This window comes from Pyrus communis, chromosome 14 (genome assembly GCF_963583255.1).
Source record: "Pyrus communis chromosome 14, drPyrComm1.1, whole genome shotgun sequence".
Taxonomy (NCBI): domain Eukaryota; kingdom Viridiplantae; phylum Streptophyta; class Magnoliopsida; order Rosales; family Rosaceae; genus Pyrus; species Pyrus communis.
Genome location: NC_084816.1, coordinates 2664233 through 2684248, shown reverse-complemented (window position 1 = coordinate 2684248; position 20016 = coordinate 2664233). Strand labels below are relative to the sequence as shown.

Here is a 20016-nt window from a genome sequence, read left to right as displayed (position 1 = left end):
TTCAAGCCTAGCCTTTGCATGTGAATACAATTAACATGGAGGAAATTCTACTGATATCAGTGTGTTTCATTATATACATTGCAACGGATCTGGTCTTAAGGTGCAGAGACCTTCAATTTTCTCCAAAAGTGAGAAACAATCAATGCCGAATTGTACAAAATTGTACAAGATTTCATTAATTCCTTTTTTTCTGTTCATCTCTGCACTTTTATGTCTCAAAGCAGCAGAAGGTTACACAGTTCATATAGCTTTGATTGAGAGGCAATTTCAAAAAAAAAAGATGAAAAGAAGGGGGCCTTTTCTGCATCATCCTTCTTTAACCACACGTGTAGCCTTTCCCGCCATGAGTCGTTACCTATTCAACAAAACGGTCTCTTTCGCTGCGTCAAAAAGAGCCTCACCAATGTCAGATTTGGCTCAACAAAGCGAAACGCTACGAAATGAACATTAGCTCATTGATTGTAGCTAGCTATAACTATATGCTTTTCTACCTTGTTATTGATCATTTGTCGATGATAAAATTCCCCATAAAAGACTTTCCTAATACTAGTAAAGGCTTAATTTGTAACCCGAAAATAAAAGTCGCTTGATTTAGACAGAAACTTAACCACGGAAGTTGAAGTTGTTGCAGATAGACTTACATGAAATTTAGATTCCTGTAGATTTTCCAACAACCTAGCAATCTCTAGTTGCTTTACAACTGCAGCATGAAGCACCTGTAACGTCAACATTGAAATGAAAATATTGTTATCTGTGCAATTAAAAGATCAATAATCCAATGGCTAAAAGCATTCAAACATAACATACTCCTTTTGTTTGCTCGAGATCATATTCAACAGACTTAATCCTGTCCATCGAGTCCATCAGCATTCGCTCCTTTTCTAAAGGAATTGCAGCAGGCTTGTTGTTAAGCTCCTCACATACTTTTTCTAGTTGCTGAAGACGCTGTAAACACGGGCGGACATAGTCTTCTTGACTCACAACTTCAGGGGCTGGTAAATGACCATTCGTGTTGCTTTCTACCAAATTCGATGGGTAAATGGTGTTCTGCCTTCTCCAAAATTCAAATTGTAGAATATGAGAAAATGGTATTACTCTGATCAGGAAAGATATCAGCTTTCTTGCCACACGAGTGAAGTCAGTCTTCTCAATTTTGTCCTCAGCTGCGTCAAACCTAACTGAACTACCTGAAAAGACGCATGAACTTAGGATATAAGCTGAAAGGTAAGATTGAAAAGGGAACAATAGCTAATAGTTGAAATATATAAGCAGTGGTAAATGCATTTTTTACATTTATAGAAGTAGAAAAAAGATTTTAGAAAAGAAAAATAACTGGAAATAAGATTATAATGTGTTCACCTTCTGAATTTAATGTTGCTTCATGAGAAACATTCTGATCCTGATGACATTGAACTCCTTGATCGCTTGTTCTGGCTTTCTCAACCGGGGGAAGATCATCACAGCTGTAGAATGCACTTGGATCTGATGCCTTGACGTGTGAAAGACAGATTAATCAATACGCACACCAACAGATGCAGTACACTTTTCAACCAAACAAATCACAAAGAAAATTAATCTTGAAACTCACTTCTTCATCAACTGCGTCCAAAGGAGGAAATGCAGAACTCCTTCGTCCAAGTGAAGAACAAGGATCGTCAATATCTGACCCTGATTCTACAACTGATGTATCGCTTGTTCTACCCTGATAAAACACACAAAGAATAAAAGAATAAGTATGGGCCACCTTCTCTGAACCAGTAATACATCAAGTACTACAAATAATATTTCTGAACTAACCTTCAGTGGGTGTAATTGAATATATGAATCAAATTTCTCCTGTTCACCAGGCACACTAGAAATTTGCCTCACAAATGTTGCTTCAGCAGCATGCAGAAGCTACAAATTAGAGACGCTGGGTTAATCTTCAGTACTTACTTCAATAAAGAGATTGAAGCCTGAAACCACTAGACTACTCATTAGGGGCAAAAAAAAGATGATAACCTTCATTATCTCGATGTCATTCCATGGACCTTTATTAGACCTAAGGCAACCCCCTTCAGCTGAACATGTACATGATCCGCCCAGGAAGTCTGGCAACTGACTGAAAAGAGAAATGTACAGTGAGCTGAAGAGTACTGTCAAGTGTCAATGAAAATATTAGAGAGAGTATTATGGTAAACATACCTTGAATCAATGACTTCCAGTAGTTTAGACAAGGATTTGGGATCCAAAACCTGGATTTAAGATAATTATCAGCAATCAAGGCTGCAGGATAAGGAAATTTAGATGCCACGGGGCCTAGAGCACTATCCTTTACCTGTATCTTTGCAATAGTCTTTACATCAAGAAACTTCTGTGCAGCAGGCCAAAGCATCTTCTTAAAGCCAGGACCAGCATTGACAATGTACATTCGGTGTAGAGTCTGTAAATTGCAAAACAGTTAGACCTATACAGCACTTTATAAAAAAAATATTATTCTTTAAACCCAAATAAAATGAAATCAAAATATTGTAGGTGATTCCAATACCTCAGGGTAGAAATTGGTGTCTATCTTTGTCATGGCAGACAAAAGATTTGCAGCAGTCCTAGTGAAATTTTTCATGCCCTGTATTTCACATACGATCATTTTTCTAGTTAGAATTCTGGAATTTAGCAATGGCAGTAACAGAAGTACAAATGTGAAGGAAAGACATAAGCATACCAAGCCTTGTACATCCAGTATAGTAGTTGTTGAACATATCTGTCTCTTTGCTGCAATTGAACAAGCAGGGAATTTCTCCTGCAGAGCTCTCTCAAATTCTTGGACATGGTACTTTAAGTATCGCTCTATACAGGTGATTTGCATTAGCCTACTTGGATGAGCTTTTCCCAGTCTCTCAATGTAAACGGGTCTGCCATCTTTATCAACCCCATGGTATCCTTGAGGGTAATATTGCACTACTTCATCAAGCTCTTCAAATTCAAAATCCTTCAAATTTATTAATTTGACAATGAGTTAGAGTTAAATGAAAACAAAAATTTTTGTTAAACACGCTACAACATTCCAACTGTTAGAGCCCTATTAATATTCAGATAATAATAACTTATCACCAGAGTCGTTTCTTCTCAAAAAAAAAAAAAAACAAAAAAAAAACTTATCACCAGAGATGACTTTCTCCAGATATGACATTCAGTTTCAAGGTCTTAGATTAATTAAATTTGTGCTTCCAAATTCCAATTACACGATGTTCCTAGTACACCAAAGAATTATCCTGTCTAAAAGATAATACATCCATATCGATATCATCAGTGACAAAAGATAACCTCATTACCTCCAAAATGGTGTCTGTTCCAAATTCTTTTCTCCATTTAAGCATTTCTTCCCACAACTGGAGTGTTTTTTCAATGTTAAGGTCTCTAGCTTTCAAAAATCTACACGAGAGTCGAACAAATATACCATATAATCCACTATATCTCAATTGGAAACTGAAATTGGGCCACTATGTTATTACCAACAGATATCTTGGAGGGATTTGACTGACCTCAACAAAGTATGGTAGTCATCGTGCCTTGCTGGCAACAAGTCCATGTCAAGGAGCCTTTGATGAAACTCTTGCACAACACTCTCCTCTTTCGCATCCCGTACATCTTGTATGGAAACTGATGGAACCCGGTAATCGATTTTCCTTTTTCCTCTTTTTTTAAGAGAATGGGTAAACTTACTGGAAGCATTTATCGCCTTCTTCTTGAGATTACAAATTCTTGACCGTCTTCTCTCCTCTTCAGAAATCTCAAAATCGGTCCTTCTCTCTCGGATTTCCTCAAGAGCTCCAAACCCTTCAAGGCCTTCAGCAAACAGATTAACACGCATAACCATCAGTACCACAATATGCAAAGTTTATCTCAAATTTGCATTTGTTTTTTCGAATAAAACAAGCATCACGTTCCCATATTCCCTTCATATGACAGTGCATTGTGTAAAATTATTCTCAACCAGAGATAACAAATTCATCTAGCTAACCAGGAAGCATACCTGACATCGACATCTTAGTCCAATGCAGAGGGAAGATTTTCCAAGTCTCTTGGCCCTAAATCTTCAGAGAAAGGAGGCGAATCCACTGCAATCTCTAAAGTATGAAAGTCCCCATATTCTGTCAAAATACAAGCAACTACTTAGGATTCAAATGCAAGAGATTGTAGTATCTTAAATTATACAGAAGTTGAAGCAGCAGAAGTGAAGTGACTGACTTTATATCTAGGACAGAATGTAAAATATGACTATAAATAATTTGACTGCACTCAACCAAATCGACTTCTCAAAAACATCGAAGTGTGAACAAAAGAAACCATATAACCAAAAAAAAAAAAAAAAAAAAGAAAACATAATTAGTCACTAGTCAGCTAAATGTAAATCATCAAATGCATATATGCATATTTGTGGAAATTTCTTTGCTGCATTGGGTAAAAATAAAAAAATGTGAAAAAGAAACAACTGCATTTGTGTTCTGGTAATTTCCCAGTGAATTCCTACACCTAAAATATCATATTCTCCTCAAAAACCTTATCACTATTGAACCTCCCCTGAACTTACTAACTCAATTTTCCTCACAATTCAAACTGGCAAAAGAAAGAGTGTCACTTTCCAACATCTGCGTGCTAAAAAAACACCCTTTGAATATTCAATACCCAATTTTCAAATGGCAGACAGATCTGGAGCAGCTAAATTCCCAATCCAAATTAGAAAAACCCCATTTTTCTATATCTTCAGCACAATCAGATTCTTCAACATCTCCAAATTTGGCACCTTTCCCATATTTCACACATAAATCAATCCCCTGATTAACAAAAGAACTGAAAACCCATCAAGCAAACTCAACCAATGTCTCAGGAGCTCTCTGAAAGTTAAAAGATTTTGTGACAAAAGTGAAACCGTCCCAAAAAACTATCCGATAGCATCCAAACCATCAAGCTCTCGCATTTACACCACCTTAAACGCTCCCCAATCCCCAAAACGCATTAAATCTCACCAATGCCGATAACCCACGTTCGGATCACACGCATTCTTCCTGTCTACGTAAATTTCCCACAAAGATTAAAACTTTACAGGGAAAAAAAAAAAAAAACAGAGGAGTGAGAAAACAGAAGAAGAAAACCTAGGTTGGAAGCTGGATCGCAAGCCGAGAAGCTCAGGCCGTAGGTTCACCCGCAGAGAATCTAATCCAGAAACAGAGATGGGCGGCGAGAGAGAACGTGGATAAAAATGAAAGTCGGTAGGAGATTTTCCCGAGAAAAATCGGGAATTTTCTCGAGAAATTTAAATGAGAGAAAAAAAGAAGATCATGACCTAGATTTTTAGCAGAAGGGAAAGAAAAAAAATGCAAAAGACAATTCTCGGAAGCGAAAGAGCTCTCTCCCCTCTTCTCTCCTTCGCCCTTTCCCCAGCTGTCCTCTCTCTCCTCTCTCTCTCCTTACTCTATTTATTATGTATTTTAATTAAATTATGGCTTTTGGTTCACTTATTTCTTAATTTACTAAGATCGGAAATCCGGATCATTGAAATTTGATCAAACGACTAAAATTATAATAACTTTTAAAGTTGGTTCTTATTTGTAGATGTTAGATCAAATTTCAATGACTCGTATCCCCGAATTTAATGGATTAGGAGAAAGAGATCCGGAGATGATCCCTTTCACTTTTGTGGCATCGTTGTCCCCTCCGATTTCCACACTTGGCGGCCTCTGCTTTCGTTTTCAGAATTTAGCGTTTTGCACATGTAAATTAATTAATCTCTTTTTAATTTTAATTTAATTAATTTAATTTTGGGGGGCAAAAAAATGAATTGACGGTGGTGATTGGAGTAGGATAGCAAAGTGTTTTATGCGCTTTGCTTGTTGTTGGGTTCGTTCTAACCCACGCACCTTATTTTTATGTTTTTTTTTAATTGGTCAAACTGAGCTACTCATATTAGCCTAATTTTGATTAAGTGAATTTTAGGTGTCGTGTTAACTTTCATTCACTTTCCTACTCAATCTCATCTTATAAGTTATTGTGGATTTCCAAATTATAATCTTATTATAAGGACGATTGAATATTAATATAGACAACTTGTTATTTTAAACAACTTTAATTTACGGTGAAGGATTTAAACGCAAGTGTAATGGGTGGAGAAATTTATGACCTGACCTAACCCATGTATGTTATACCACCACAAGAGTTGGAGAATTTTGAGTGTATCGGAAACATGGCCCAATACATCAAGTTGTAATAATATAATTGGCTGAAATTTGAAAAAAAAAAATTTCAGCTAATTATATTATTACACTAAGTGTACTCGGTTGTGTTTCCGGCATACTGTAAAATCTCTCCAAGAGTCGAGATTCTTGAATTTATATAATGTAAAGGGTGCATCTTATTAGTTTCTTTGTTTTGCAGTAAAAGATAAGGTTACAGCCTTTTATTTGTTTTGGTAATGTTTTTTTTTAGGTAATGATATAAGTCAATTTTTTGCATTGACTGACTCGTTTCATTTCTTAAATTTACGGTTTAAGGTCCAACATCGACCATGTACATTTGTTCTCTATCTAAACGTACATTTATTTTCAAATTAAACGCATCAAGTCAGTTAATTAGAAGTTTTTATGTCTTGTTTTACTCTCATTTATATTAAACTATTTAATACAGTCTAATTGTTGGGTTTAAAATAATGAAAAATTAATGAAAATAGTTTGAAAACTTTAAGTTTTAACGATAAGGACAAAATAAAGGGTAAAGTGAATAGTACCAGTATTGATTTTTTAGTGTAAAAATATAATTTTTCGTTAAAGTGAACAGTATCAGCAACTTTTCATTAAATTTCTCTTAAAATAATCAAATTAATTTCTCTTAAAATAATCAAATTGCGTTTAAGTTGGATCCAATCAATGCATGCAATTAAGTAAAGTATATAAGCTATAACTGAAAACATAAATCATGAGAATATACAGCGGACAAATTTAACAATTTTCAAGTCCACAAAAATCGTTGCATAATAAAAGGTTGACCAAATTAGGAAACGGATTTCCATACGACCAAAATAGTAGGTTCGTTGTTCCTATAAGTTGGCACGACTTTCGTAGATATCAGCTTTTTGGCAGTTGTGCTAGCAAGCTAGTACAGCCTCGCATCTCTCGTCCAAATTATGGGTCATAAATAAGAGATGGTGATGAGTATTTTTTTGTTGTAAAAAAATATTGTCACGTAATATTATTATTCTCAATGACTTTAAGAATTGAACGCATTAACTTTGGACATAAAGTTTTATTGTTCTCTAAGAATGACTTTCGGCCTTTTTTACGCAACTTAGGTGGGAGGCGAAGAATATCATCGTTTTGACGATGTTTGAGCCATCAGTGAGATACTACTCTAGAAGAGCTAGAATTTTAACTTTATGTCAAGACTTACCGGCCAAGAAACAATCTCAGATAGATAGTTTTTAGTTTTTACAAAGCGTAGGCCTCCCAAAAGGTGATAGAGGTGTGCAAAGGTTTCTTCTGGCCAAACGAAGATTGACCCCCGACTGCAAAGATAAGATTGACTGCAAAACTCACATGTCCAGCGTCATAATACATAATTTGATAACAACATATGACAATTTTCTTGGTGCACACAAAATTATTAATTAATGAGTGGAGGGTGATGGGTCAATTATGTGTTGCAATCGTGTGGCTTAGAAATTCCAAACCATAATTAATGTTTGGTTCAAGTCGTTCTTTAATTATCATAGGATAATATAGGATGTTGAACTAACACCCCAAAATTCTGTAGAGTTAGTTGAACGTGGTGGTTAAAAATTTATTGACAACAGCAGCTACACATCAAAGACGGCCCTTCCACCACCAAACCCTACTCACTGCGGTCCATACCCCGCACCGTACTACATTATATATGCATGAAATATTATGTTCATTCACCAAACTATTGTAGCAAATCTATCCACCATAATTGGAGAAAATTTTCAGTGTGTCGAGGATACAAAGCGGTGCACCACACGTCATTGTTCAACTGAAGCAAAACTTTTTTTAAAAGTGTTTATCCAATTATATAATAACATGTGGCGTATTATCCCGTATTTCAAACACATTAAAAAATCTCTCCACATATTCTAGGATTTCAAATTTAATTAGGTTAGTCCCACTTCCTTAATGGGCGATGGATCGAAGACCTAATCACAAGTCTCTTGTGTTGACACCATCATCACTTTAATTAATGCACTCCAAAAGTGTTGGATATTTTAAGAAGGTGAATGTTATCAATGTATGTGAAGTGAAGTGAAGTTGACGCCCAATTATGCCTGGAAAATTTTTTATGTGTATCCGAAATATGAGATGATACATCATAGTTTATTATATAAATAGATGACATGTTTGATACATTTCATTTTTAATGTTTATTATCTATGTCTCTCCACTTATATTATAATATGAATTTTTATGTACGTATTTGTGCAGTATAAAAATAAGATAAACTATATATTGGTATTGCGTGTGATATTGGGTAGTTTTTCATACCTTGATGTCGATGAAAACGAAAGCAGCAACTCTGTTTCATATATAGTTGAAAAATGGAAGAATACTACTTGCACTCTCTCTTTGGGTAAAAATACTTTATTTGTTAGTGAAAGAATGAGCTCGTCCCTCAAAAAAGAAATGCAAGTATCATTCAAAGAATGTCATTTGTGAAATTTCGTAATTAAATCATTGCCACACAACACAATTTTTGTTCTTTTTGTTAACCCACACACAACACAATTTTGATGATATAGTGTAGTTGCTTCATTTTATTAATGTGTGAGCAACCTTTGAATGTAAGTGAATTTGAGAGCTTAAAATTTTGTAAAAACATTTGTCCTATTATCCTAGTCTGACCATGTTAAATAGGTTTTTAGGCGAAACAATAACGGTCTTATGATAATAAAGATAATGAAAACAAACATAAAAAGGTTGCTAACTTGGCCAAACCAATTGTCACCGAATTAGTGAATTTTGAGGACGAGACATGTCCGAAAATAAAACGGTCCTTGTTTACACTAGAAAAAAGGAAAAAATAGGTCAAAATACAGGAAACATTAAATGAATTAGAGAAATGTTATTGACACTTCAAAAATTTCATTCTACACTCCTCATAAGTGTATTTTTCTTTCCAAATATAAAAAATTTAGAGTGTAGAATAAGATTTTTTGGAGTACCAATAACAATTCTCATGAATTATATAAAAAGAAATAGTTCAACAAAACTAAAACCTAATTACTTTACTATGAACTTTTAGATCTTTGAAACGGAAGGTGTAAAACTTATATATATCTATATATATATATTATTTTTTGGAAACTGTAAAACTTATATAATTAGTCAAAGGAATTTTTGTTGATGCGCGCGTGCGTTATAATCTGGCAGAAAAAGGAGGAAAAGGAAAAGCTAACCAAGTTTTGAGTGAGATTCTCTTCCTTCTGTAATCATGAGATTTTTGTTTTCTTGATTTTGGCACGCCAAACTCTCCAACCCAGAACGAATGACAGTATTCTCAGTCATAACCCATGACATTACTATTCGGTTAAGTTTAAATTTTAAAATTTGTGCAGTAGATAAATATAAATCTCAAAATTTAAATTTATTTAATAAAAAAAATATGATGAGCAACATCACCACTTCAACGTGATAAGCAAAAATGCAACGAAAGAAAATAATTAAAAGAGTACGACCAATATAAAATACACACGAATTTTTTGTCTATGAAAAATCAAGTTCACAATTTAGATTTTCTTTGAAAGAGGGAAACCTTTGCGAGTTGAACAAAAAATAAAAAAGTTTGGTAACCTATGTATCTATCTTTACATTGCTGTCAAACTTGTTGATGATATAACCCATCCAAAGATTCATCGAAAATTATTAAAAATTAATATCAAAAGAAAAAGATATACTAACATTACTTAATATTACATGTCACATGTCTTTAGACGTAAATGCACTAAGTGTTTGTAGTCAAGAGTCTAAGATTAAGAGTGAGGAGCAATAAAACTTGATGATCAAGAGAGTAAAAAACAGTAAAACTTGATTGACAAATATAATAATTCAACAACGCCAAGTGGTTCTCTTGTGTTCTTTCTAAAATCAACACACACTAGCCAATCAAATTTTAGAATAACCTAGTTTAACAATAAATTACTGAAAAAAGAAAATTTAAATTCAAAGTTATGGTTACCTCAAATTACAATCATCAGGATCAAGTGATAGTTGCTTAAACATTCTAGAAATAGAAAGACTGGGAAGTTGAAAGAAAAATGATTACAAAGTTATAATTATTCTGGTTTTTGTTATTTTTTTAGGTTATTTTCAAAAGCAAAAGAAAAAAAAAATGTATTTGGACATATTGAGGCCATTAATTTCACTAGCCTCTTGTCACACGCCTACGCGTGTGACAGTTGGCCTTTGTATGTTTTTTATTTAAGAAACTCAAGTTTTTCTATTTATACAATTTTTATTTAAAATATTTCTGAAAATAAATAAGAATTTAAACATAAACCATCCAGAGGTTTTGTTATTTTTTTTTCTAAAGTTGAAAATTTTAGATTCATTCAAAATTAATATTTGTTGAATTATTTTAACTCCTTTTGTGTAGTATCCCACATCGGCCACACGAGGGTCGAGTCCTGGCCTTATATATCCATTCGCAACCTTGTTGGTTACCAAGACGCGCTCCGTGGAGGAGACAAAACCTTGAGAGGGCCGGACCGCGCGGAGCGGGTTCCGCTCAAAGAGGACAATATACTGTGAGGGCCCAGTACGCTGCGCTGCCACTCAAGACGCGTTTTGTGGCGACGGCGCTGGCTTCGGCTGGAGGTACCGGTTCCACAGGAACAAAGCCGTGCGGTAGCCCCCCTTCGGGCGGGGAATGCCAAAGCGGACAATATCTTGGTAGCGGCGGGTTGGGATGTGACAATTTGGTATCAGAGCCGGACTCGTGCTGGTTCGGTGTGTGACGTTGTCGTTGGCTACGGCCGACGGGGACGTCGGCTCCCTAAGGGGGGTGGATTGTAGTATCCCACATCGGCCACACGAGGGTCGAGTCCTGGCCTTATATATCCATTCGCAACCTTGTTGGTTACCAAGACGCGCTCCGTGGAGGAGACAAAACCTTGAGAGGGCCGGACCGCGCGGAGCGGGTTCCGCTCAAAGAGGACAATATACTGTGAGGGCCCAGTACGCTGCGCTGCCACTCAAGACGCGTTTTGTGGCGACGGCGCTGGCTTCGGCTGGAGGTACCGGTTCCACAGGAACAAAGCCGTGCGGTAGCCCCCCTTCGGGCGGGGAATGCCAAAGCGGACAATATCTTGGTAGCGGCGGGTTGGGATGTGACATTTTGATTCTTGTAATTTTAAAATTTTTAAAAAGCAATTTATCTTTAATTTTAATCTTTAATTTCATAGATTTGAAAAAAGCAAAAACTAATGCCTATAAGGTGTTTCGAATGCCCACCCAATGAAAACGAAGTGGAACCGTTCCACTGCACCAATGAAATAATTGTGATATTTTTTACGTTTTCTTTATTTATATTTTATATACAAGATGTATAAAAAAATTTGGGGCCCCCCGAACTTAGGGACCCTAGGCGACCACCTACCTCGTCTACCCTCAGGGCCGGCCTTGTTCGTTACCAAAATTCTTTAAAGTGGTACAGATGAAATTTAGGTGCTTCAACAATTATATATGACGAATACTCTTTTATACAAAGAATATTGAGGATAAAAATGTAATTGTCTCCTCTAGAGATATAACTTGAGGTTACAATAGTTGTTGTTAGTTTGTTATGACAGCTGTTAAGCTGGTTATATTTGCTAAGGCTTAGTTAGCTTAATTCTGAAGTCTTTACATTTCACATACCTTTCTTAATTTTTGTACATTGATTTTCAATTCATTCGATCTGAATGTTAAAAATTAATAGGAGTATGTGAGAAATAAAAATTGATGTGTAGATAGCACCATCCTATAACAGTATAACTTAAGCCAAAACAAGTATAAACATATAGCATTGTCTAGATTTTTTTTGTTTTTTGCATTTGGCAACAAATCATTGCACTCTTGAATGCTTTCAAGGAGGAATGTTGCATCACTATGATGTCTCATATTCCAACATTTCTTTCTACAATATACAAAGATGAATCTTGAAATATAAATAGTGACAAACACAAAAATCCTTTCACATATTTGCTTGGTACGATCTAGAAATTCAAATCGATTAGGTCATCGAGTCATCATCACAATTCACAAGTCACTAAGGGCCCGTTTGTTTGACCGGATTAGGAAGGATTGGACTGGACTAGACTGTAATCCCTTGTTTGGTCTGCACCAGGATTAGGTTTAATGACCTTAGGTCGGACTCGCTCGGATTATACACCTCCTTACGAGTTCTTAACGAGGATCCCCAATTTCGGGCGGACTCGTAAGCCCTTCTGATAGAGAGAAAACCGCGAGAGAGTCACTCGTCCAAGAACCCCCCAAGGTCGGTCGTCCTGCTCGTCCTCATCTCTGCGTCTTTCCTCATTGTTGTCCTTGCCCTGCTCCCTCATCGTCGTCCCTATCATCTACCATTTTCAAACCCAGATCCCACAAAATTGGAAATAAAAGGCAAAAATTTCTGCAATATTTCCATTTTCAAAACTAGATCCAAATCCAAAATTCAGAACAAAAAACCGAAAAAAAAAATACAAAATTGATGTGCGTTTGAAACGCTCAGCAGCTGTGCTCACACTCCACCTAGTCCAGACTCCCTGATCGTAGACCTTTGCTAATGATGCTGGAGAAGCAGACCCATGAAAACCCAAATGACCCAGACTCTGAATGGGTTCTAATTTGCCAATTGGTCCCCAAAAAAAATTAAGAAGAAAACAGGGAGATGAGCAGAGAGAAATAGGAAGAAAAAGATGGAAGAAAACAGGGAGATGAGCAGAGAGAAATAGGAAGAAAAAGATGGAGATGAAGAGAGAGAGAGAGAGAGAGAGAGAGAGAGAGAGAGAGAGAGAGGGCGAAGAAGAAAGAGGAAGAAACAGAGGGAGAGGGACAGAGCAAACTTGGAAAGAAATGGGGAGATTAGCGGAAAAGAATCAGGAATGGGGATGGGTGGTTTCTAGAATGAAAAAAAAGATAGTGGTAGTAATAAAATATTACTAAATGTGTATTAAATAATATAAAATATTAATAAAATATGAATTAAAAATATATTTGTTATTATCTAGCTTTTTAGTCCGATACTGCACCAAACGCCTCACTAAATTAGTCTAGCTTAGTCTAATCTAAGCCAGTCCAGCTTAGTCCCTGAAGCTAGTCCAGTCCGAGATAGTCCGGTGCAACAAACGCACCCTAAAACCCTAAATATTGGAAAAGGGCCATATATGTGTATGAAAAGAGAGAGATAAAACTTAGGCATATGGATAGTGCATCATGTAAAATGCAATAAGATAGCAAAGTCAATCCAAAACGTAAATTATAAATCGTTTTCAACTCCAAGCAATTACCTCTTTCTTTCCCCATGCCTTCTGCGATCGTAGAGCAAGAAGAGTAAAGTAAGAAATAAGAGTTATATTGGCACGTACTGGAAAAATCTATCTTTGTTTGGTCAGTACATCAGCGAAGCCTTTCCCGTTCCCCGCTCCACTTTATTAAAAGCAAGGAGGTCAAACCAAGGACCTATGGAAGTCGGGGCTCGTCCCCGGTCAATATTGGATCAAACAATAGGGGGCCGTAGTACTGACCTCTATGTTTTCTTTGTCAATCCCATTGCTCTACGTATAATATAAGTTAGGGCATATAGATAGTGCATCACGTAAAATGAAATAAGATAGCAAAGTCAATCCAAAACGTAAATTAAAAATTGTTAATGTTTTCTTTGTCAATCCCACTGCTCTACCTATAATATATTGTGTGTGTGTGTTTTCCCTTAACAGTTCACTGCACCAAGTCTTCTCTATTTGAGCCATTACCTATTTGGTGAAATCAATTACACGAAACCTCTTGATATCGACCGCGTACTGAACAGTTGATTACGAAATGCATGTTTAAAGGATAGAGTGGTTTTCCCTTAGCAATTCACTTAACGATTGTGATATAAATGTATTCAAAACGACGAGGATTGTGATATTAAAAAGGAGATATTCTTAAGTTCGGTACTCTATAAGAAAATTTTAGAATGAGCACATTGACATAAATCATGTGAATAAACGACCGGAGATATAGTTAAAATTTTGCAAGGATCAAACAGTCAAAGATTTTTATCGTTAAGGAGTTAAATCCACGTAAAGTTAAGGTCGAGTTTCACTAAAATCCTTATCGTTTCATTTTTGGCAGCTTAATTCGTCACTAAATAGATTGTTGTGTCGCCAATTTTCACTTTGTACATATGCAATTATGCATAAATAATTATTAACCGTAGATGTATGTGAATTTTCAAATAAATTAAGCGTAGTCCAGAAGTGAAACTCAATAACCTATTTTTTCAGACGTGCACATGAAAGATTGATCTAACTGTGGCATGAGTAGTATCCATCCTTGATGTAGTGCATGAATCATGTGTAAGCCATATTCAATTAGCTATAACCCAATGAATTTTAGTTTCTTATCATGCACGTTGTGAGTAATGAATAATTAGGGTTAACAATTTTGACTTGTTTATTTGCTCGGAGTATGCAAATGCGTATTCATGAAGTTCTTGCGTAATTAATTTATGAGTAAATTGTAGCAATGTTCTCTTAACTTTAACTCAATTGGATCAATGGTTCTTTAACTAAAAATTCATTATCATTGGTCCCTCAACTCATCAAAACGTGTAGTTATGGTCCCTCAACTAAAAATTCATTACCATTGGCCCCTCAACTTTAATCAAACTGGAGAACTGATCCGTTAACTTTAACTCAATTGGAGTAATGTTCCCTTAATTTTAACCCAATTGTAGCAATGGTATTTCCAACCTAACTCATTTTGACAAAATTCTGACCAAGTTGACAAAAAAGACCATAGCTACAGGTTTTGATGAGTTGAAGGACCCCCAATTGTAGCAATGGTCATTCCAACATAACTTATTTTGACACAATTCTAATGAAATTAACGAAAATGACCATAGCTACACATTTTAATGAGTTGAAGGACCAATTGTAATGGATTTTTAGTTGAGGGATCATTGCTCCAATTTGATTAAAGTTGATAGATCATTGTTATAATTTACTCTTAATTTATTGCAACAAGTTTTGGTTGGAAAAATAGGGACAATCATTCAAATCTAAGTAAAGAAATCGAGTATAAAGTAGCATAAGAAAGTGAGCCGGTATACATAGTTAAACATACATGGATATTTGGAGCAGTTGTTGACTAAGATCTCAACGAAAAATAATTTCATTTGGCAATTTAGAGCTCGTTTAGATGTTTTTTTTTTTTAAAATAACTGAAAATGCTTTTAGTGAAAATGTTTTTAGAACAATTTTTAGTAAAGATGCAAGTAAATCCTAGAAAAGCACTTTAAGTTCTTCTAGAAGCACATAATTGGTGCTTCTTGGAAGAAGCACATAATTGGTGCTTCTTACAGAAAACACTTCAAGTGCTTTTGAAACTCGAAAACATTTTCTCTAATAGTGTTTTCAGTCATTTTAAAAGTATATCCAAACGAACTCTTATTAAGGTGGGTAGAAGTTCTTTTTGCTCCTCATATTTGTAACAGGGCAACGCATTCAGTAACCTTTTTTATTTCAAGGGAAGGTGATCTTCAAAGATGAGATCGTTTTGAACCGAAGTGTTTGTTAATACTCATTTGATGTAGACATTTACATTCAAATGTAACGAAATTCTCTGTTGTTCGAAGAAAAACAGTCATTAAGCTTTCCACATTACTGTGTCCTATCACTTTGCCCCTCTCTATCTCGTCCTTTTCTCTGTCTCTGCGTAGAAGATAAATCCTGCATGCATGGCTGTGTTGTCTTAAGAAGCGTTCGCATCCTAAATCAAATACCCTCCAGACACTCCGATGTAAAAAACACCAAGAAACAGACAACGGATAGATACCCTCTCTCTCTCTCTCCATCATGATTTCTTCGGACAGAGATCTCATCCCATTAAATCCTAAGGATTCAAAGATTCAGACTACTAAAATTTGATTCAACGACTACAAACAAGAAAATATTTTTTAAAATAATAATAATTATAACCGTTTGATCAAATTTTAAGAATTCAGATCTTCAAATCCTTAAAACTTGGTGGAAGAGATCCGGCTGAGATTTCTGTCCACCCGCAGAGATATTTATTCTCTCTCTTCCCCCCCCTCCAAACATTCCGACGGAAAAAACACCAAGAAACAGACAACGGATAGATACCCCCCCTCCCTCTCTCTCTCTCTCTCTCTCTCTCTCTCTCTCTCTCTCTTCTCATCATGGTTTCACTCAGAGATATTTATTCTGGCTTCGTGCTGTCATTTTCCAATTTCTAAACTTTGTGAAACGTCAGTCCCAAGAAACGCTCTGTAATTTCCCACATTCTTTTTTTTCTTTTGGAGTTTAAAATCTGATATCAGAAGGAAAACAGGGAAGCCCGTGATTCTCTGTGAAATTTTCTGACAGTTGCACTATAAACCAGAATGTAGCTGTAACCTAGCTGGACAATAACCGCAGCACAAAGACATGGTCATATCTTTCCAGAAATCTTTCTCTTCCCTGGTCTCTCTCTTTTCTTTTTTAGAGAGAGAAAGAAGATTGAATAATGTGAGTATGTGGCTTGGCTCCCCTGGTTTTCGCCACATCTTTAGCTGACTCCATCATTTCATGAGGAAAATCATTTTTTTTTTTTTTTTTGAAACTAATCATTTCATTTTGTTTGGCCTTCCCATTCGGTTCCATTCATCATTTAATCATTAGCTCAATCTTATATACATTTGCTTTGGTTTTCTCATTGTGATTCCTCTAATTAATTTTCATAGCAAAACTTTGGTCAAACAACCCTACCATCTTGCTATAATTGTAATGTTTGACCAACCATCTTTCTTTGAAAAATACCAAGGATAATTTCTTAAAAGTAGAATTGTTCATAAATTTTCTGTAATCTTATGTTTTGGCATAATTTTTGTACCAACATTATAAAACATTGTTAAAAAAATGAGGTAGTAAAATGTCCATAAATAGTCTTCTTAGCATTTCTCTTTTTAAAAATATATTTTATACGAAAATAAAAGAGTACAAGCATACAACCAATTTCAAACTAAATCTTCCGTTGCACCTGAATTTCATATAATTAAAGATATAAACATTACGGGCCACAACTAGGATACGGCGGTCCAATATTTAGTTTCATTGAGCAAAGTGAGGATTTTTGAATTTTAGGGGTCAAAATGAGATTGAAATTGAGTTTTAGAGAGCGTAGTTAAAAAATTTATTCTAAAAATGTATTTTCTAATCCACATCAGCATATTTGACGGTTTTCAAGTCTCATATTATTTAATATTTAATATTAAGTTATAATAGGAAATTTATTAAAAGAAAATAAAAGAATAAAGTAGAAAGTAATAAAATTTATGATACTTATGATACTGTAGTAGTTTAGTACACATAGAAATTATAAGAATACATAAAAATATTTACCAATTTCCTCTCTTCAACGGGATTGAAGACTAAGATTAGTCGTTGAAATGAGAAGAATATGTTCGGGATTTCTTGGTATGGAGAACAGGGATCACTTGTTGTGTCTTGAAATGTTTGGACAAAAATAACAAAAATAAGGCAATGTAGAGCGAGTTTTGAGTTAAAATGAGAAAAATGACAACTTTTAAGTTTTAGGCGGCAAAAATCAAGTTACAGGGAGCGTAACTAAAAATAAACTTATCAATTTTTTCGAGTACTCAAAGACATTCGTTGCTGAGACATATTTGAGCAATGAATTGGATTTTACAATTTAAAATTAAATTATTCAGCAGTCAAATATATGTCAACACTAGTAATGTTACTAAATCTACGAAGCGAACTAATTACCCAACGGGCCTAGCTCAATAGACGTCCACATATGGTTGTTGAATATTATTACAACATATATAATCATTAGCTGATAATTGTACAAAGTATTCATAAGTATTGTAACCAAATCCCGTTATATAATTAGTCTTTTTTCATAGGTTGAGTAACCTGTTCAATTATTTTCCTAGAAGACTGTAACGAAGAAGTTTGGCAGCTTAATTATAAGCATCAAAATTAGCAATTACTTGGACATTGAGGAAGTTGCTGAATAAAACAAGGGATTTTTTACAGAAACCTTGGCACCTTCCTCTCTGTTTAGTCCTTTATCTCTCAGAATAATACTTGATTAACATTGGGAATAAAATATATCGGACCTCAAAATACACTTCAGAGTACATAATAGTGTACATGAACATCCAACGCGCCGACCGACATCAAAATCTTGACCAACAGCTTTTGCTTTTTCTTACGACAAGATACCTCCCTTCAGTTGCAGGTCAATGTACATTGGATTTGAGGACGTGTTTACCTTTTTTTTACACTTGCAGAAAGTTAAATGTCAATGCCTAGTTCAGTGCAAGGCAATGACAATTGGGACATCCTTTTCCTTCGTAACTTTTAATTTGGAGAATGTAAAGATGTGCTCTGGCATTAACTGAGAAAGGAGTTCATGTGAATTGCAAAGGCACAAAAAGTTCTCGTAGAAAAAGGATTGTGATAACCACATACTCATTTTTATTTATTAGACACCTTTCTTGAATTGAAAATAATTAAAAGACTTGTATTAATAAGAATGGTAAATTACAAAAATCTACCTTAACTATGGATTGAATAACACTTTCATACCTCATCTTTTTAAAATGACAATGTCAGACTTACGAATTTGTGACAATGTCAGACCTCCATCAGTTTTTTTGTTAATTTCTTTGTTAAGTGATGACGTGGCTAGAGATGGGGCCCACTCACTAATCCAACTAGCTTAAAAAATAATTAAATATATTTTTAAAAATTAAATATTAAAAAAATAAAAAAATTAAGAATAAAAAAATTAAAATGGCCTAGGGGTGCAGGCCTCCCTTTTCCTCCACCCGCACCAACCTTCTTCTTCTGTTCGACAAACCCCAAACTCTTCCCCGTCCCCCCAACCTTCCCCAACCCACCCCCATCCCCCACCTCTTCCTTTCCCCCACCTCCTCCCTTCCCCTACCTCTTCTCGTCCCTTTCGAACCCAAACCCAAACCCTAATTCCCCATTTTCAAACAAAAAACCCTAACCTTCCCCACCCGTCCCCCCAACCTTACTCCACCACCCTCTCTCTCTCTCTCTCTCCTCTCTCTCCCTGGGCTACCTGCAACTCTTCCCCCATCCACCAGAACCTCAACAATGTCGCCCAGAACAACGTCGTCCGAAGCCAAACCACCTCAAAGCAGAAACCCAAATCCAAGCCCGTCGAAGTCGAGAAGATGATAATAATGGAGTACACGCCATCACCTAGAGTCTCTTCTCTCTCCAACGTCTTGGATCATCCCCATCCCGGAAGCCGACGACAAGGATGATGAAGATGACGTCATCGCATACCCCGAGACCGACGACGTCCAAGAGTTCCAAGCTTTTTCGTCAATGCCAACTCTTCATATTCTGATGCTCAGATCAACGGCAAAGATTTTAAAGCCAATAATAATGTACAGGTGCAGATTTTGCCTGAATCCGCTTTGCTCTCTTCGGGTCAGGGCTCCGACACTTATGTCGTGGCGTTGCAAGGAAGGGGTCGGGGAATCCAACGACGGGTTTTTGGTGGCGGAGAATCCGAGCTTCGGAATTCCCGATGGCATGAGGCACAATAGCTTCATGAGGGAGGATAGGGAGTTAGTGGCATTGGGGAGAAAAAGTGTCGACCTTTCACCAATTTCCGGGCCATCGAAGAGAGAGAGATGAGAGATGAGAGATGAGAGAGATGATGGTGGATAAAGGTTGGGGGGACGGGTGGGAAGGGTTTCTGGGTTTTGGGGATGCTGCTGTCCAGA

General features: G+C 35.9%; 1 protein-coding gene across 2 annotated transcripts; it reads right to left on the bottom strand.

The window, feature by feature from the left end:
- Nucleotides 1–133: 133 nt before the first annotated feature.
- On the bottom strand, nucleotides 134–5438 carry LOC137715319 (phosphatidylinositol/phosphatidylcholine transfer protein SFH13-like). Of its 2 annotated transcripts, none has more exons than XM_068454601.1 (15): nucleotides 5133–5438; nucleotides 4013–4130; nucleotides 3522–3825; nucleotides 3312–3411; nucleotides 2702–2968; nucleotides 2528–2605; nucleotides 2318–2422; nucleotides 2185–2234; nucleotides 2002–2101; nucleotides 1798–1896; nucleotides 1589–1702; nucleotides 1360–1489; nucleotides 808–1187; nucleotides 642–716; nucleotides 134–380 (listed from the first exon to the last, which is right to left on the bottom strand). In XM_068454601.1, exons 2-15 carry the CDS (start codon nucleotides 4023–4025, stop codon nucleotides 360–362), a joined length of 1836 nt encoding a protein of 611 aa, XP_068310702.1. In that variant the 5' UTR covers nucleotides 4026–4130; nucleotides 5133–5438; the 3' UTR covers nucleotides 134–359. The 2 variants fall into 2 exon arrangements, with proteins under 2 accessions (XP_068310702.1, XP_068310703.1); XM_068454602.1 differs by lacking the exon at nucleotides 5133–5438 and adding an exon at nucleotides 4571–5080.
- Between the last annotated feature and the right edge of the window lie 14578 nt (nucleotides 5439–20016).